Genomic DNA, 17,736 nt, shown 5'->3' with positions numbered 1-17,736 from the left:
TAAACTGTTGTGATCACCACATATTTTGATCTATATTGTTGTGATCACCATACATTTTGTGAGTATGCTGTTATGACACCATACATTGTGTGATCTATACTGGTGTGACCATACATTTTGTGAATATGCTGTTGTGATCATCATACATTGTTGTGATTTGTACTGGTGTGATCATACATTTGTGAATATGCTGTTGTGATCATCATACATTGTTGTGGCTGTACTGGTGTGATCATACATTTTGTGAATATGCTCTTGTAATCATCATGCATTGTTGTGATCTATGCTGATGTCAGCATACATTATTGTGATATATTCTGTTATCAACTTGCATGGTTGTGATCTTTATTGCTATGATGTACACTGCCGTGATTTTATATCACTGTAATCATTCCCGTCTTTTACTTAACTTGTTATGGAAGTGTATGGTTAGCATCTATTGGAAAGGAGTGCGTGTAACTGGGAGGAGTACAAGAGAAAATCAAAAGGAAGAAGATACAGGAGCTGCAAAAATGAGGGCAAATGATAAATAAGGTGAGAGACTATTGATGAACTCCAGGAAGAACAAGAAAATGTTTTGGAAGAAGGTGAACAGTGTGAGAAGAGAGGATCAAAAGGAGGTGACGGGAGAATGGATAGAAATATGATAATGAACAAAGATGATATTAAATGAGTATTATGCAGCATTGCTGAGCGTATTCGATGGTGGAGAAGTGGAGATGGTAAGTTTAGGACAAAGTGGAAGGCAGATCAAGTCACGGCGAATGGTACGGTCAGAAAAAATACGAGGCAGTGAAAGCCTTGCACATACTATGATGTCGTAAACTATCAGGAGTAAATGGAATTTCAGCCGAGTTTCTCAAGGAAGGAGTTGGCCACGATGTTGATTGTTTAGGCTGTCCATCGCAAAGCGACCCTAGTTGAAGTGCTTGAGGACTACCGGACTGTGTGTGTAGTACACTTGTCTATGGGTAAGCGAGACAACACTATTAAGATCCAAGAGGTATGAATCTGTTGAGAATACTTGGTTGGGAGAGTGGTGATTAAGAGGGAGGAAGCATGCATAGGGTATCTGATTGCGAAGGGACAATATGGTTTCAGTAAAGGATGAGCTGGTCAAGTGTCTTCTTTGAAGAATTTTTGTGATAAATACATGAAGAGAGTGACTTCCATGTGGCAATTCTTGATCTGGAGAAAGAGCACGATAAGGTTGACATATAACTCATGAAAAATGCTACTGATGTATGGGATAAATGGAAATTTACTTAAGTTATGGAAAGCTTTTACCGGTATGCGAGTAAGAACGAAGAGGAAGCGGTTCCAAGCGAGGGTGGATATTATGCATCAGGGATACGTGATGTCACCATAGTTGTTTAATCTGTTTATGGATGGGGTGGAGAGGGAGGTCAATGCGATGGTCTGTCTACAGTGTGCTGGGCGTGGGTTGAGGATATGGGAAGTAAATCAGTTTATTCTTTGAGGATGGCACAGCTCTGTAGTATACTCGAAAGTAAACTCCCAGAGGTTAAAAACAGACTCTGGGAGACTTCACTAAAGAAAAAGAAACATTTATGTGAAAATTAAGATACTGAGGAAGATCAAGGTTATGTGTGAGAAGGTTTGAGTGTGTGTGTGACTTGGGAGACGGAGGGCTGGAGGAAGTGTAGTGTCTGATACCTGAAAGTGTATATGGCAGCGGATGGAGCCATGAGGACTGAAAGAAGCAACAGGGTGGAAAACGGTGTAGTAACGCGCGTCCCTAAATTTCCACCATTTAGAACATGAACTGAGTGTCCGTTGCGGGATACCCGCCAGCTAAAGTGCCCTGGATACAGCAAGGGGTGTGTGAAGGGAAACAGCAGTGTCCGCAAAGACAAAGATGGATATGTTTTGAGGTGCAGTATTCCCGACATTGTCATATGATAGGTGTTTAGGGACGTGAATGCAAAGGAAAAAAAGAGGTTGGACGTGCTGGAATGTAAACGCCTGAGGACGATATGTATCATGAGGTGGGCTGATCAAGTAAGAAGTAATAGTGCCAATAAAGATGTGGTAAGTAGCTCGAGTGTAAGCAAGAGAACTGACTAGGATGTGCTGAACGTAGGAGGATGTAGAGGCGGAGTGGAGTGTTTGTCGGAAGCAGAAGGAGCAAGCGGAAGGAAAAGGACCGGGTATCGAAGACTGAACATTCAGAAAGACGAAAGGCCTGCATTAGACAGAGAGAAGAGTGATGTGTTATGTAAGGAATGTCAATGCAGTGTACATAGCCAATGTAAAGGGTGAACCAGAGCTTGTGTAGTCCAAATTTTAAACCACGGACCCAAATACTTTGGTCCAAGATAGTAAAGACATTACGTATGATCATATATATATATATATATATATATATATATATATATATATATATATATATATATATATATATATAAAATATATATATATATGATATATATATATATATATATATATATATATATATATATATATATATAAAATATATATATATGATATATATATATATATATATATATATATATATATATATATATATATATATATATATATATATATATATATTATCCCTGGGGATAGGGGATTAAGAATACTTCCCACGTATTCCCTGCTTGTCGTAGAAGGCGACTAAAAGGGGAGAGAGCGGGGGGCTGGAAATCCTCCCCTCTCTTTTTTTTTTCATTTTCCAAAAGAAGGAACAGAGGGGGCCAGGTGAGGATATTCCAAAAAAGGCCCAGTCCTCTGTTCTTAACGCTACCTCGCTAACGCGGGGAGTGGCGAATAGTTTAAAAGAAAAAGAAATATATATATATATATATATATATATATATATATATATATATATATATATATATATATATATATATATATATACTATTGACGCCTTAATTGTAATGAAAAAACAATTCCCCTCTAAACATCTATCATGATAACCCTTCTACTCATTGTGTATACACTCGTTTTCTCCATACTGTGTCCTGTCACAAGATCTGCCGGTATGGCTTCATAATGCTTTGTGCTCACTCCGTTTCCCGTGGTGGTCTGGTGCTTGTCCTCTACCCACTCCCGCGCTACAAGTATGGCTCCCTAACCTTGACGTATTTCCTTTCCCCCCCCACTAAGCACACTAATATCCTCTCTCAGCTCATTTCCGAGATCTGTTGGCCCTTGAGCTCAACTCCTCCCTATGATTTTCCATCAGTTGAGCTTTTTCATTTCTATGACCTAAATTTTGCCGTCCTGTTGAGATTCTGACTAGGTCAAGATGATATATATATATATATATATATATATATATATATATATATATATATATATATATATATATATATATATGTTTTTATTCGCTTATATTTCTGCCTTTCAAGAAGGTGCATTTATCTCTTCCCAAGCTGACACCTGTATAGCCTCGAATATTAAGATATCATTAACCATATGCATCAATTTTGTGCAAGTGATTAATAAGATCGAAAATTACTGCATCATACTAATAATTCAAATTTTTTAGTGAAACGCTGTGAATATAATCCATATTCAGTTGCATTAAAATGAAATCGTAATGTATATATATATATATATATATATATATATATATATATATATATATATATATATATATATATATATACATATATATATATATATAAACACGTGGGAAACTGGTGTGCGGACAAACAACCAATTGGAAAATTTGTCTGCCCCACCACCTCGCTATAATGGATCAATGCTCAGTAATATAAATGCGCGGCGTATCACGGGCTTTGTCCCTCCCCTTTCTTATCTATATCACCTCCTGCATCAGAAATGTATATAGATAACGGAGAACGGGGAGGCAAATGGAACAGCTTGTAGTATATAAGGCAGCAGCGCAGAAAGTTGCGCAGTCAGAAGCTCCGGGTCACCAGTGTGTGGACGAGCGTCTCAGTCATCGCTTAATATCGCAGCAAATCCCTCATCCCTCTCGATACTCCTCATCACTTCGTCTTTCCATTACCTCAGAGCAAGAGCAAGATGGCCAGCCAGATCCGCCAGAACTACCATGAGGACTGTGAAGCCTCAATTAACAAACAAATCAACATGGAACTGTATGCCAGCTACGTCTACATGTCCATGGTCAGTTCTTAGCATTATGTAATTTTTATTTCGTCACGTTTTGGCTTCATTTACCCATGAGACCTAGACCTGTGTACGGCATAGGTGTTCTCGGTGGGTTGATGATTGGAAAATAAGTTTGGTGTGAATGTTGAAGAGGAGTGAGGAAGGCACGGCTGGCTGGAAAGTATGGCTGGAATCTGACGCCAAAGCAAGAATGTGCTTTCTAGAAATGAGGTCGCCAGTGTGTCTTGCTGCCGCCTTCGATCTTTAAGGAATTCATTCATTGAACTTCCTTATGCGGTGTTTTCCTTGTTTGGTTGTCAGGTTTATATTAACCATGTAGTTTGTAGTGATGACAAACCTTTGTTCGTCGAATATGATAGCATTACCATGAAGGTTAACACGCATGCAGGCTATAAATAATGTCTGCTTTAAAGGTTTGTCGATATTTAACTCTTGGTTTGATCGATATCATCTGGATGGTTTGCTGTAAGAAAAATATTTTTCTAATCTCAGGCGGTGTTAACCAAGCTTTGGACAGCTTTGTTTTACAGTGGAAATAGAATATTTTGGGGCGCTCGTAAGTAAGTCGTATGTATTAATGAATATTCTTTGAAGATTATTGGTATACGTACACCTTTGTTCTTTGTGGCCGGAATTGCACTCGATTGGGATCAGGTGGTGGTGGGATAACTAGATAAATTGAAGAACAAAGACTAGGAATGTTGTGGGGTCACGGGAGTTCTCCACAGAGTGGCTAAGACCTTAAAGAAGGAAAGTGCAAGATGGAAGTATGTGAGAGGCGTATTAGAAATACACCACATTTGTATAATCTAACAGAGGAAATCTGACCAAACTTCTGAATTACATGCAGCCAAAATTGACTTCGAAATAACTTTGCACTAATGAAAACACTGAGAAGGTAATTTAGCTTCAAATCTGCATTAGCCTTGAATATTGAGTGATTGTATGGTTTGTAAGATAAGTTTACTTTAGATTTACAAAAAGCTTACAGGCCTTCCTTTTTTTTTTTTTTCAAATCTAATGCCACAATAATCCACTGGAGTCTTGAAGTCTGCTATCTTCCACTATCACAACCAGCCTCATTAGGAATCATTGATCTGTTGCTGTTTGAATTCACTTGTGCAATTGTGTTTAGTAATACAGTGTTGTAGAATTTAATTTGATGAAAGGAATTAGATGTGACCATAATAATGAGAGCTTTGTCTATGGGGAAATGTGGGGGTTAATGTAAAGGAGGTAAATTGCTTGGAAGAACATCAACAGAACTTCTGAAAACTTCCCCTTGTAGCCAGAAGATATGGGAAAATTTTACAATTGGTAAAAGTTTTAGTAACTCTGCATTAGATTAGCTTGGGGAAATGGCTTCTTATGCTTTAAGTGCTTTACATTGTTTTGATCTCAGAAATACCTGCAGTGGAGGTCTTGCCATTTGTATTGAAAGATATTTACATGTTTAGGAGTAGTATATCATGGGAACTGTGTGTTCACATATCAAAAGATTTTGATATGCCTTGATAAATCATGTTCCTTTTTTTTGGGGGGGGGGATGCATGACTTGGTACTCCTGTTAGAAAATGCCATAATCTGAATTATATTGTAGCGACAAAAGAAATTGGCACTAAAGTGAAGGGTTAGAAAGTAATGCATTATACTGTATATGGAAAGAAAGATTGTAAGCTCCCAAAGGAGATTTGAATTGCCTTTATATACTTATACAAATTCATTGTTTTACTTTTATGGGCCGTGTGCCTCATACATTGTGGAGATAAACTATTATAGTTTGCTGAATTCTGTTACTCTTGCAGAAGTCACTGTTAAGAGCGTTGTTAGATTCTTGGATTTCTTGGGTTTTGCTTTGCTGAATGTGAAAATAAAGTTAATAGAAACAAGAAAACAACTCGTCAAATCAAACATAACACCCCTCTAAAGTGATCTTTACAGATTGTAATTTTACCGGTTACATCAAGCTCGTGTATTTTTTTTTTTGTTTTTTTTTATTAATTTTGCTATGCCACCAAAGTAGATATTTACCGTCAGTGTGAGCCAGACCAACCTTACCACCTTTTAACCAATTGCAACAAGTTCTAACAATTTATCCATTGATATGCTACTTATCTGTTAACATTTTTGTAAATATTGTCGTAAAATTTGATACGGGTGGCTTTAACATCATAGGAGAATATATACAGTAAATCAGAAATAGAAAAGTTAAAAGGAAAATGAAAATATATATCTGAGTATCAGATAGTACTAAAGTATCTGATGGTAGATTTCATTGTTACAGTAAACTGGAAAGGTTCAAACCATAAAACAAAATATTTCTCAAGCCATTATATCATGAACTCCTTAATTGAGAGGTGTTCTCAAAAGAAGTTTTGATTATTCATAGATCCTTGGAAAAATTATTCACCTATGTGCATAAACAGTATGTCTTTGTACATACATTAAGTAGTTCACAAGTAGTCCTTAAAAATGCTACCATGTTCAAATGATAGAATGTGAAGTACAGTGGGGAACCCTGTAAAGGTCTTTGGGGCTTGGCTGTGGATAGGGAGCTATCATTTTGGTATGTTAGGCATGAAGGCCAGAGAATGGGTGTGAGCAAATACAGCCTTTCCTGTGTTCCTGATGCTAATGTAGGAAACTGCGAGCAAGATTACATCATATGTTTGCTAGTTCAATGTTCCTCGTTTGATGTGTAAGAAAGTTTCTCAAATGATGAACTGCACGTTAGAAATACCAAGTCAGGGGAAAAAGGTAATATAAAGTTTTGTTACAAGTGATTGGGCAGATGTAGTGAACCATTTTTCAGCAGTTTCATTAAGTGATTAAGAGGATTTATGCTTTCTGCAGGCTAGATAGTACCATTGGGTGTAAAGGATGTATTTTCTAAGGCCCTTCAATATATCTGCTTTTTTGTCTGAATTGTGATACCATTGATATCTAGAATACCATAGGGAATGGTGTGACACAAGCAAGGTTTTTGAATTTGCAAGCAGTAGATTTGTTTAACATGAACTCCATTTTATTTATGCTTGTATATGTAAATACCCCTTAGAAATTTGCTTGTATCACACATACTGAAATCTTTTTTGCAAGTTTTGAAATGAGATATATTCATCCATGGGGACTTATTGTGAGCCAGGCTTGAAGATCTGGAGTTTGTGGATGCCTGGGTTTGCTTATGTTTGTAGAACTACATATTGAAATCTTTAAAAGTTGTTGTAAGGAATTTTTTTCTCCGGCAGAGTTACTACTTTGATCGTGATGATGTTTCCCTTCCTGGCATGGTCAAGTTCTTCAAGGACTCGAGTGATGAAGAGAGGGAACATGCACAGAGGTTCATGAAGGTAAAAAATTTAATATTTTTGTATTTGTTTGAAGATGAGTGAATAGATTTGTATGATTCTTGAAATGTAAGTATTTCAGGTTATAAAAGATTAACTCGCCAAGCTTTGATATTGTTTTTCAATCTGTTAAAAGCTGCATAGATAATGGCTGTATGCCCATGTTAAGAAAGCCTACAGATGCCTGCAAAAGTTGGGTTCTTTTTATTTAATGATTTGAAGGTCAATATTGAAATAGAAGTGGCATTTGAGAACTGAGCATCGGCTTGGATATGTATTGATTTTTTGTAAACTTGACATTGCTTCGTAAATAGAGAAATTCATAAAGAAGGCCAGGTGCCATTGATTGATATTTTGAATTATACAAGAAATTATAGGATCTTCAAATTGACTGACTAAAGTAAACATCATTGGGGAAAACCAGAGGTGAACCAAATATTTCAGTTGGAGTGTGAGTTTAAATGTGGAGAGCTTCGAGAAAGTGGGATGAATTAAACACTTCGAAGTAGACACTGCAAAAAATGGGACTGTGGAAGCAGAAGTGAGCCATGGGGCTTGGTGAGTAGGCTATGAGATCCTAGGTGCTTTTGAGGAGTGTGTGGAAAGAGTGTTCTTTGCCACCGAGGACATGGATGGATGTATTTGATAAAGCAGTATTCAGAGATCATTGTATGGAACTAAGGGGCGAGTTCTAGATAAGAAACTATGGTGGAGAGAATATGTTGAAAATGAAATGTTTGAGGACAAATGATGCAAGGAGGGTTTATCAAATTAAGAAATGATTGTATCAGAAAGAGCAGTGGTAATGGAAATAGTATGGTTGATGTAGATGAAGAGGATGTTCTGCATTGGTTTGGATATATATGGATAGGTCATTGAGATGTTTACAAAGATGTATGTCAGAAATGGGGGTTATAAGAAGGGAGACCAAGTTGGTGATTGAAGGGTATCATACATAATGGCTTGTGTGCTCAGGACCAGAACCATGCAGGAGAGTGTAAGGTCTACAGAGGATTGAATGAGAGCAATGTAACATACAGGAGAACTGAACCAGGACACAGGAAGCATTCAGCGGAAACCACTGAAAAGTTTTTGGGGTGTGGGTGTAGATGGGGCCTTTTTGAAAGCATTATACATGACCTCTTAGATGCATAAGAGCAAACGAGGCCACATCTGTTTCTGATGCCACCTCTGACATAGGAAATGGAACAAGTATGAAAGAGGAAATGTATATATTCATATTTGATCGCTGTTTCCCATTTTTGTAAGGTGGCCCCAGTAACAAAGAAAGGTCACATGTGCTCTCAGTCATTCTCTAATTGTGTTTACATATTTTTATTTCTGATGAAAGTTTGGTTGAGAGAGCTAAGGAAGTTGTGCAGAAATGGTTTAGAAATATGGAGAGAATGACTTGGGAGAGTTACAGAAATTGTCAAAAGTGGAGGAGACAAGAGGAGGGAGACCAAATTGGAAGTGGAAGAATGGAGTGAAAAATATTTTAGTGCTTTGGGCTTGAACATGCAGGAGAGGGAAAGCATGCAAAGGGAAAGACATGCATAGGATAGTGAATTGGCATGATGCGGTATACTGGGAGGTGACATGATGTCATTGGGCTGAACCAGGGCATATGAAGTGGCTGGGGGAAACCACAAAATGTTAGAGCCTAGATGTGGTTAGAGGGCTGCATTGTCATTGCATTACAAATGACAACTAGAGAATGGATCTGAGGGATTGAGATCTTTGTGTGTTCCTAGTGCTGTTGCTAATACAGGAAAGGGTGAACAAGTATGAATGAAATATGTACTTGCTTTCCTAATTGCCTCTCTTGCCTTAGCAAGAACAGTCCAGTCTTGCTTTCATGTTTAGTGTACTGAATTCAGTGCTTACCATTCACAGCAAAGCCATACTTATAATTCCATGGTTTATCTTGGCTGCTTCAAATAATGTGGTTTAACCAAGTGACACCATGTCACCCTTCTGAATGTTCAGGTCTTGAAAACCAAAAACATCCTTTATTTCCTTGCATCATCTTGGCTTTCTCCTCCCCATGCTCCTTCCACTTTTCTTGTTGATCCTTTAAGTTTCAATACACTTACTCTTTCTATATATCCAGACTAAGTTAGCATTTCCTCAATCAAACTGTGCTTTCTACCATGCTTTACTCCTTCAGCGTCCTTCCTTATAATCAGTGTACCTCATGCTGCACATAGTTCTTAGGCATTTTTTTACCAGTGCATCCACCCTTTCTTGTGCATTCAAGGCCCAAGCATTGCCTTGTTGGGATGAAAATGCCAAAAAGTATGCAAGCAACATAGGGATGATACGTGGCTTTTGATAAAGGAAATTGGAAACTACATTAAAGGATTAAAGTAATTTGTTAATTGTTGTTGGGCTGTTGCCATGTGTAAGCCTATCCTTGATATGTCTGTGCACTTAATACTTATTTGCACATGCACAGTGAATTCCAATATAAACAAACAACCGATAGTAGCATTCATATGCTTTATTTTTTTCTTACTTCCATTTTTGTATTATGTTTTATTGTCAATTTATTTTACTTTAGTGTATTCACAACTTGCATAAAAGGTAATAGTTATGTCGGCTATCCTGTTTTCCAGGATGTTGCTTTGTAACAAGGTCATTTAATAACTGTTTTAATGTTTTAAGATGAAATTTGTTTTTCATAGTATTTCAGTAAATTGACTGTAATGAAAGGATTGAAGGTTTCTGAACACATTTTCCCTTGTTTTGTACTCTTTGCACCTGCTGTGATTTTTATTTTGCCTTTTGCATACTGCACATAAAGGAAGATAACATTTCAACCATTTTCTAGATCACTTCATCCAACTGCAGTTAAACGAAGGACATTTTCTAAACTTAGTTTGGGAAGGGGAAATTGAAGTAATTTTTAGATTTGTCAGTGAGAAATCATTTCATTTTAGGAATAGTATAGCATTTGCAAGGGCATTGTTTGAAAATATCACTGTTTGGAAATAGAGCAAGAGGACTTCATTTTTATATGCAAGGTGCTTAATATCCCTCATTGTACTGTGTATGCTAAGGTATTGCAGACCATAGAATCTTTACATATGCTCTGGTTCTTATGCTTTTGATTTTCCCATACAGTATCAGAACCAGCGTGGAGGCCGCATTGTATTGCAAGCCGTTGCTGCTCCTTCACTGCAGGAATGGGGTAATGCCCATGATGCCCTTCAGGCTGCTTTGGATCTGGAGAAGCAAGTTAACCAGGTAAGATATATTTTTCAATTGCATTTGCCTTTTGGAGCAGTTTGGTTATGGCTAAAATGTTTTTGTTCAAATTCCCTATTTTGAAAGGTCATTTTTGGGAATTGTATATTGAATTATCTGAAATATAGCGAAATGCCAAGTATTTTTATCAATGTTATATAGTCTACTAAATGCCAAGTATTTTTATCAATGTTATATAGTCTACTGAGCATACATTGGTGCACCCTTTCAGATAGTTTACAGTGGTTTGGCAATTATTTGGTGGAATGTATCAACTCTATTTATTTTTATTAGTGCCTTCTGGAGCTCCATGGTACAGCCAGTAAAAACAACGACCCACATCTGACAAAGATGCTTGAGGATGAGTTCTTAGAAGAACAAGTTGAGTCTTTGAAGAAGATTGGAGACATGATCACCAGACTGAAGCGTGCTGGCACCTGTGGTCTTGGAGAGTACCTGTTTGATAAGGATCACCACTAAAGGATGGTTTCATTAAAACGTGGGCTTGCCTTGACTAGAACGAAGGATTATCCCACTTCAGGTTTTAAGTTAGAATCACTTGAACCCATCATGTATCTGTAGTAATTCATGTGGTCATTTGTATGCCTAAAGTTTGATATTTCTGACCCCTCACCTGCTGTAAATGTTTGCACTGTTAATTTTATTTCTATATGTTGGCCAAAACCTTGTATTTATTGTTTTCAAGAGGTATGGTGCTTCAATCCAGGTCAGAAATATACTAATGTATTATGGTGTGTACTTAAATGATTTCATGAATGGTAGATTATAATGGGTAGCACAAGGTGATGTAACAATTTCTGTAGTACCATAATTTTTTCATTTTAGCTTATCTTTAAAGCACTTCAGATGGTAATGCTGCAGATACACTGGTAATTTTAATAAAATGTTAGAACCCAAAATGTTAAGATTAACAGACATAGATTTTAATCAAAGTTTTCAGATTAGCTTATGTAAGATGGCTGGCCTTCAGTTACTATTGACATCATAAGATTACACTGTATGAATGCTAGATTCATTTCATATCATTAAAGGGGTATCTAACAGACTGTTTTTGTTAACCTTACCGATCCAATTTTATAGATTTTTGCATTTATATTGTTCTTGGAGAGCTTTCGTGAAAAATTGTGCATGATCAGTTTTGTCAGTTAACATACATAAGCATCAACTACCACTCCAAAAAAGTGAGCTGGGTATTGTCATGAAATAAGTGAAAAGTTGGAAAGCCAACAGGCATGGGCCTTGTAGTTTATGATTATCTAAACGTTTTGTATAACAGACTTGTAATGGCGTGGGAGGTTTGTATTGTGTGAGAGCAAAGGGTATAGATGCATTTGAGTTCAGTGTAGTCAGAGATATGGAATCAATCTTAGTACAGAAAGAAATGGTTAAATGTAATTAAGCAAATTTTTCGGATACTTTCTTAGAAAAGAGGTGACGTGGAAGCTTAAGGTTATTTATTATAGATATAAAGGGTATGTAGAAAGGGTAATGATTGGTGGGATGAAGAAGTAAGCATGATAGTGAAAGAGAAGAGAGAGGAATTTGGATGATTTTTGTAGGGAAATAGTGCAAATGACTGGGAGATGTATAAAAGAAAGAGGCAGGATTTCAAGAGAAAGGTGCAAGAGGGCAAATGAGAGTTGGGATGAGAGTATCGTTAGATTTTAGGGAGAATAAAAAGATGTTTTAGAAGGCGGTAAATAAAGTGGACAAGAGAACAAATGGGAACATCGGTGAAGGGGGCTAATGAGGAGGTAATAACAAGTAGTCATGAAGTGAGGAGATGGAGTGAGTGAGTATTTTGAAGGTTTGATGATAGTGGCAGATGAAGGGTGTTTTGGTCGATGTGGTGTGAAAAGTGAGAGGGTCAGGGAGAATGATTTGGTAAACAGAGAAGAGGTAGTGAAAGCTTTGCAGAAGATGAAAGCCAGCAAGGCGGCAGGATTGGATGGTATTGCTGTGGAGTTTTTATTAAAAAAGGGGGTGACTGTTTTGTTCACTGGTTGGTGAGAACATTCAATGTATTTATGGTTCATGGTGAAGTGCCTAAGGACTGCTGGAATGCATGCTTAGTGCCATTGTACAAAGGCAAAGGGGATAAAGGTGACTTCAAATTACAGAGGTATAAGTTTGAGTATTCCTGGGAAATTATATGGGAAGGTATTGATTGAGAGGGTGAAGGCATATACAGAGCATCAGACTGGGGAAGAGCAGTGTGGTTTCAGAAGTGGTAGAGGATGTGTGGATCAGGTGTTTGCTTTGAGAATGTATGAGAAATGCATAGAAAAACAAATGAATTTGTATGTAGCATTTATGGATCTGGAGAAGGCATATGATAAGAGTTGATAGAGATGCTATGTGGAAGGTATTAAGAATATATGGTGTGGGAGGTAAGTTTCTAGAAGCAGTGAAAAGTTTTTATCAAGGATGTAAGGCATGTGTACTAGTAGGTAGAGAGGAAAGTGATTGGTTCCCAGTGAATGTCAGTTTGCAGTAGGGGTGCATGATGTCTCCATGGTGGTTTAATTTGTTTATGGATGAGGTTGATAGGGAGGTGAATGCAAGAGTTTTGGAGAGGGGTAAGTATGCAGTCTGTTGTGGATGAGAGGGCTTGGGAAGTGAGTCAGTTGTTCGCTGATACAGCGCTGGTTGCTGATTCGGGTAAGAAACTGCAGAAGCTGGTGACTGAGTTTGGCAAAGTGTGTGAAAGAAGGAAGCCGAGAGTAAATGTGAATAAGAGCAAGGTTATTAGGTTCGGTAGGGTTGAGGGAGAAGTCAATTGGGAGGTAAGTTTAAACAGAAAAACTGGAGGAAGTGGTGTTTTGGATATCTGGGAGTGGATTTAGCTTTGTGGAAGGAGAACATTATCTCGGAAACCAAAAATGGGTATGTTTGAAGAATAGTGGTTCCGACAATGTTATATGGTTGCAAGGTGTGGGCTATATATAGGGTTGTGTGGAGGAGGGGAAATGTGTTGGAAATGAGATGTTTGAGGACAATATGTGGTGTGAGGTGGTTTGATCGAGTAAGTAATGAAAGGGTAAGAGATGTGTGGTTGAGAGAGCACAAGAGGGTGTTGAAACGGTTTGGACATATGGAGAGAATGAGTGTGGAAAGAATGACAGGATATATGTGTTAGAGATGGAGGGAAGAAGAAGCGGGAGACCAAATTGAAGGTGGAAGGATGGAGTGAAAAAGATTTTGAGTGATCGGGGCTTGAACATACAGGAGGGTGAAAGGCATGCAAGGGGTGGAGTGAATTGGAATGCTGTGGTATACTGGGTTGACGTGCTGTCAGTGGATTGAACCAGGGCATGTGAAGCTTCTAGGGTAAACCATGGGAAAGGTCTGTGGGGCCTGGATGTGGAAAGGGAGCTGTGGTTTCATTACACATGACAGCTAGAGACTTTGAGTGTGAACGAATGGGGCCTTTTTCGTCTGTTTCTGATGCTACCTTGCTGGAGGGTGGATGCTATTTTGTGTGTGGCGGGGTGGTGATGGGAATGGATGAAGGCAGAAAGTATGAATATGCATTTGACTATATAAGTCTATGTATACAGTGAAATGTGTGAGTGCATGTGTGGGCATTTATGTATATACATGTATATGTGAGTGGGTTGGGCTATTCCTTGTCTGTTTCCCCGCGCTACCTTGCTAACACAGGAGACGGCGGTTAAGTATAATACAATAATTATGAAACCAAAAGGTAAGTTAGTGTAAAGATGGCTGAATTTGGTTGTGGTATTTTGTGTCGGAGCTGCTCACTTTAAAAACATTTGACATTGTGCAAACATAGGTTTTGTTCTGAATCAAAAGGTAGGGTTGAAAATTTTGGCACTTCGGCAGCTTAATCTTAAAAATGTTAGATATATCTTGAGAACCAAGAGGATATATGTGTCGGAGGTGGAGGGAACGAGGAGAAGAGGGAGACCAAATTGGAGGTGGAAAGATGGAGTGAAAAAGATTTTGTGTGATCGGGGCCTGAACATGCAGGAGGGAGAAAGGAGGGCAAGGAATAGTGAATTGGAGCGATGTGATATACCGGGGTTGACGTGCTGTCAGTGGATTGAATCAGGGCATGTGAAGCGTCTGGGGTAAACCATGGAAAGCTGTGTAGGTATGTATATTTGCGTGTGTGGACGTATGTATATACATGTGTATGGGGGTGGGTTGGGCCATTTCTTTCGTCTGTTTCCTTGCGCTACCTCGCGAACGTGGGAGACCGACAAAAAAAAAAAAAAAAATCTTGAGAACTTAAAAAAGAGTAGTTGAGTTAGATCCAGAGATGAAAACTTGACATGACATGAATGGATAGCTGGAAGATGGTTCAGAGAAGAATGTATACTCGAGATAAGGAGCCTATTTTAAGAAAATGTACACTTGGTAGGACATTATTAGAGGGGACTTGTCAAATCATATTGCTATGTGGTTGTAGTTCACTTGAGCTTGGACTAAAAATTTGAATGAAAAGGTAAATATCAAATAAATTGAGTTAGAATCTGCTTTGTTTTAAATGTTAAAGTATGATTATGAAACTACAGGTAGATTGAGGCGTACACTGCTATAACAGGTGGCCTAACTTATAAGGCAGTGATAATGGGTTGTGCAGAGAACCTATTTGGTAGAACAGAGATTTAAAGCTTGGTAGTGAAGTATGTGTGTTTGTTTAGTTGGGTAGAATAGTAGATAATGAACGTGAAAAGCTGGTTCATGCAAAAGGAGACCAAGTGGTTGATATCACATCTGGAAGGGGCACATACTCTGATGCAAATTCTTGGTATACTTGTGAATGAAATTAGATATTGAATTGGTTTTGTTTATTGCATAGCCCATTTAGTGAAAATCCACTGTAAGTGATCCTTTCCCGGTTGTACATGTTATTATTCTTGTTTCGCACATTTTGTCCATACTCAGAATAAAAGCTCCATGGTAATCCTTTGTGAGCTGGGCAACATGATCTTGACCTGTTTTTGGAAGGAGTAGGGAATATACATGAAATTTGAATAATGATTGGTAGTAGTATGGATTAGTCTTATGAGGCACAGAACTGTATTCATAGGCTGGTTTTTATATTGATGCACAAGTTTGTTAAAGATAGAGAAATCACCCTTTTTGGTGCAATGATTTCTATAGATAAAAGTGTTAAAGATAGAGAAATCACCCACTTGGTGCAATGATTTCTTTAGATAAAAGTTCAGCTGGTAATCCACTTTGGTATTAAAGCACTAGCATGGTGTAGTTCAATATGTTCAGAATTGCTTCTGGTAAAAGCATATTTAGATAATGTCTGTCTCTAATCAGTGACACCACAATTCCCCAAAATGATTAATACTCAGGGTTAGCTAGGAATTGGTTGAAGGAAAAATTACATGACTGGTCACTCCTTATTCTAGTCCCTACAGAAGGATGTATTTAATGTCACTAGGTGTCTAGGCTCAATCCAAACCTTGAATGGGTAGTAACTGAATGTGCAATGTTGCTAAATGCTCCTAGTTTGGAGATGAGGATAATCCAAAATCAAATGACTACTGATGAAGCTACTACCCAAACAGTGTTGTTGAAATTAAAGTTGATCATGCATTGAAGACAGAGGAGCTTTATGGAAAGGTCAAGGCCACTCAACTGGTGGCCATAACTCGAGCACCTAACATTGAAATCTGATACACTAGGGGATCCATCAATGAAATTTATGCGCCTCATCTGAGTACTTAAAGTACTTTTAACTAGAAGCTGGAATTGCTCCTTTATTGCATTGAGTACTATGTATGGTCAGTTGTGATAGTGTCACGTTATTTGTTGACCCTATATAGAGTAATCCTCAAAAGCTTTACATGATAGATAAACCAGTTGAAAAGACCTCAAGAAGTAATTTGAAATAAAATTCTCATGATACAGCAATTTATCTTTGATAGGCCAAAACACCCTATGAATGCAAGAAATAAAAGCTAAAAAGTCTTGTGCTCTGCTGCTTAGAATTATCTAGCACCTATGCGACATGAAACCTCAATCTGATAAAAACATGTAGTATAAATGAGAAATTTAACAGCACTGATAATATGGGTTCAAAAAGATCCCACGAACCAGTCATAAAAACAGCACAGCACTAGCAGGAAGTCCTGCCCTTGATCAAGTCGAACAGTTAGGAGAAAACATTAGTCATGAGGATACGATTTACTTTAAAATAGTTGAATTGCAAAAAGCAAGTTGCACCCTGGAGTTAGACACAAGTGTCAAGTACCAGTGTCAGCCATCTTAGTTAAGAGTTAATGAAAATTGCTGTTTGACAGGGATGGGCAGATCGGGTGATAGAATTTCCCTTTACATGAAAGTACTTTGTTCCTTTCTGCTTGGGATCTCCGTAAATATGTAGTTTGTGGTCAAGAACACATTAAGCCAAATTGTCCTTAATCTCACATGCGCGCGCGCTCGCACGCACACACACACACACATTATATATCTTTCTTTCTTTTAAACTATTCGCCATTTCCCGCATTAGCGAGGTAGCGTTAAGAACAGAGGACTGGGCCTTTTTTTTTATTTTCCAAAAGAAGGAACATTATATATATATATATATATATATATATATATATATATATATATATATATATATATATATATAAAATCCCTGGGATAGGAGAGAAGGAATACTGACCCTGTATTCCCTGCGTGTCGTAGAAGGCTGGAAATCCTCTCCTCCAGTTTTTACTTTTCCAAAATAAGGAACAGAGAAGGGAGCCAAATGAAGATTTTTCCGTCTAAGGCTCAGTCGTATGTCCTTGACGCTACCTTGTTAACGTGGGAAATGGCAAATATGTATGAAAACGGACGAAGAAAGGTTGCATCAGCTCGCTTATGTTCTTTACCTGTCTTGTGTAATGCACCGAAACCACAGCTCCCTCTCCACAACCAAGCCCTACACACCTTTCCAAGGTTTACACCAGACGCTTCACATGCCATGTTTCACTCCACTGACAGCACGTCGACCTCA

The 17,736-nt window shown here is 37.9% G+C and overlaps 1 protein-coding gene across 1 annotated transcript; it reads left to right on the top strand.

Moving 5' to 3' along the window:
* The first annotated feature begins 3,860 nt into the window (after nucleotides 1-3,860).
* LOC139760159 (ferritin-like) lies at nucleotides 3,861-11,791 on the top strand. The gene is made up of 4 exons (XM_071683067.1): nucleotides 3,861-4,125; nucleotides 7,380-7,481; nucleotides 10,605-10,727; nucleotides 11,022-11,791. The coding sequence occupies exons 1-4, from the start codon at nucleotides 4,024-4,026 to the stop codon at nucleotides 11,205-11,207; spliced, it is 513 nt and encodes a 170-aa protein (XP_071539168.1). The 5' UTR covers nucleotides 3,861-4,023; the 3' UTR covers nucleotides 11,208-11,791.
* The last annotated feature ends 5,945 nt before the right edge of the window (nucleotides 11,792-17,736 follow it).

The sequence above is a fragment of the Panulirus ornatus genome, chromosome 35, assembly GCF_036320965.1.
Source record: "Panulirus ornatus isolate Po-2019 chromosome 35, ASM3632096v1, whole genome shotgun sequence".
NCBI classification, from domain to species: Eukaryota; Metazoa; Arthropoda; class Malacostraca; order Decapoda; family Palinuridae; genus Panulirus; species Panulirus ornatus.
Note: the sequence above shows the minus strand (reverse complement) of the source record. Positions and strands in the feature narration are given on the sequence as shown.

Bases quoted from the DNA above. Each gene is read 5' to 3' on its own strand.
- LOC139760159 (XM_071683067.1), top strand. From the start codon at position 4,024: ATGGCCAGCCAGATCCGCCAGAACTACCATGAGGACTGTGAAGCCTCA. The intron at 4,126-7,379 runs GTCAGTTCTTAG...TTTCTCCGGCAG, and splicing joins GCTACGTCTACATGTCCATG to AGTTACTACTTTGATCGTGA. The intron at 10,728-11,021 runs GTAAGATATATT...TATTTTTATTAG, and splicing joins TGGAGAAGCAAGTTAACCAG to TGCCTTCTGGAGCTCCATGG.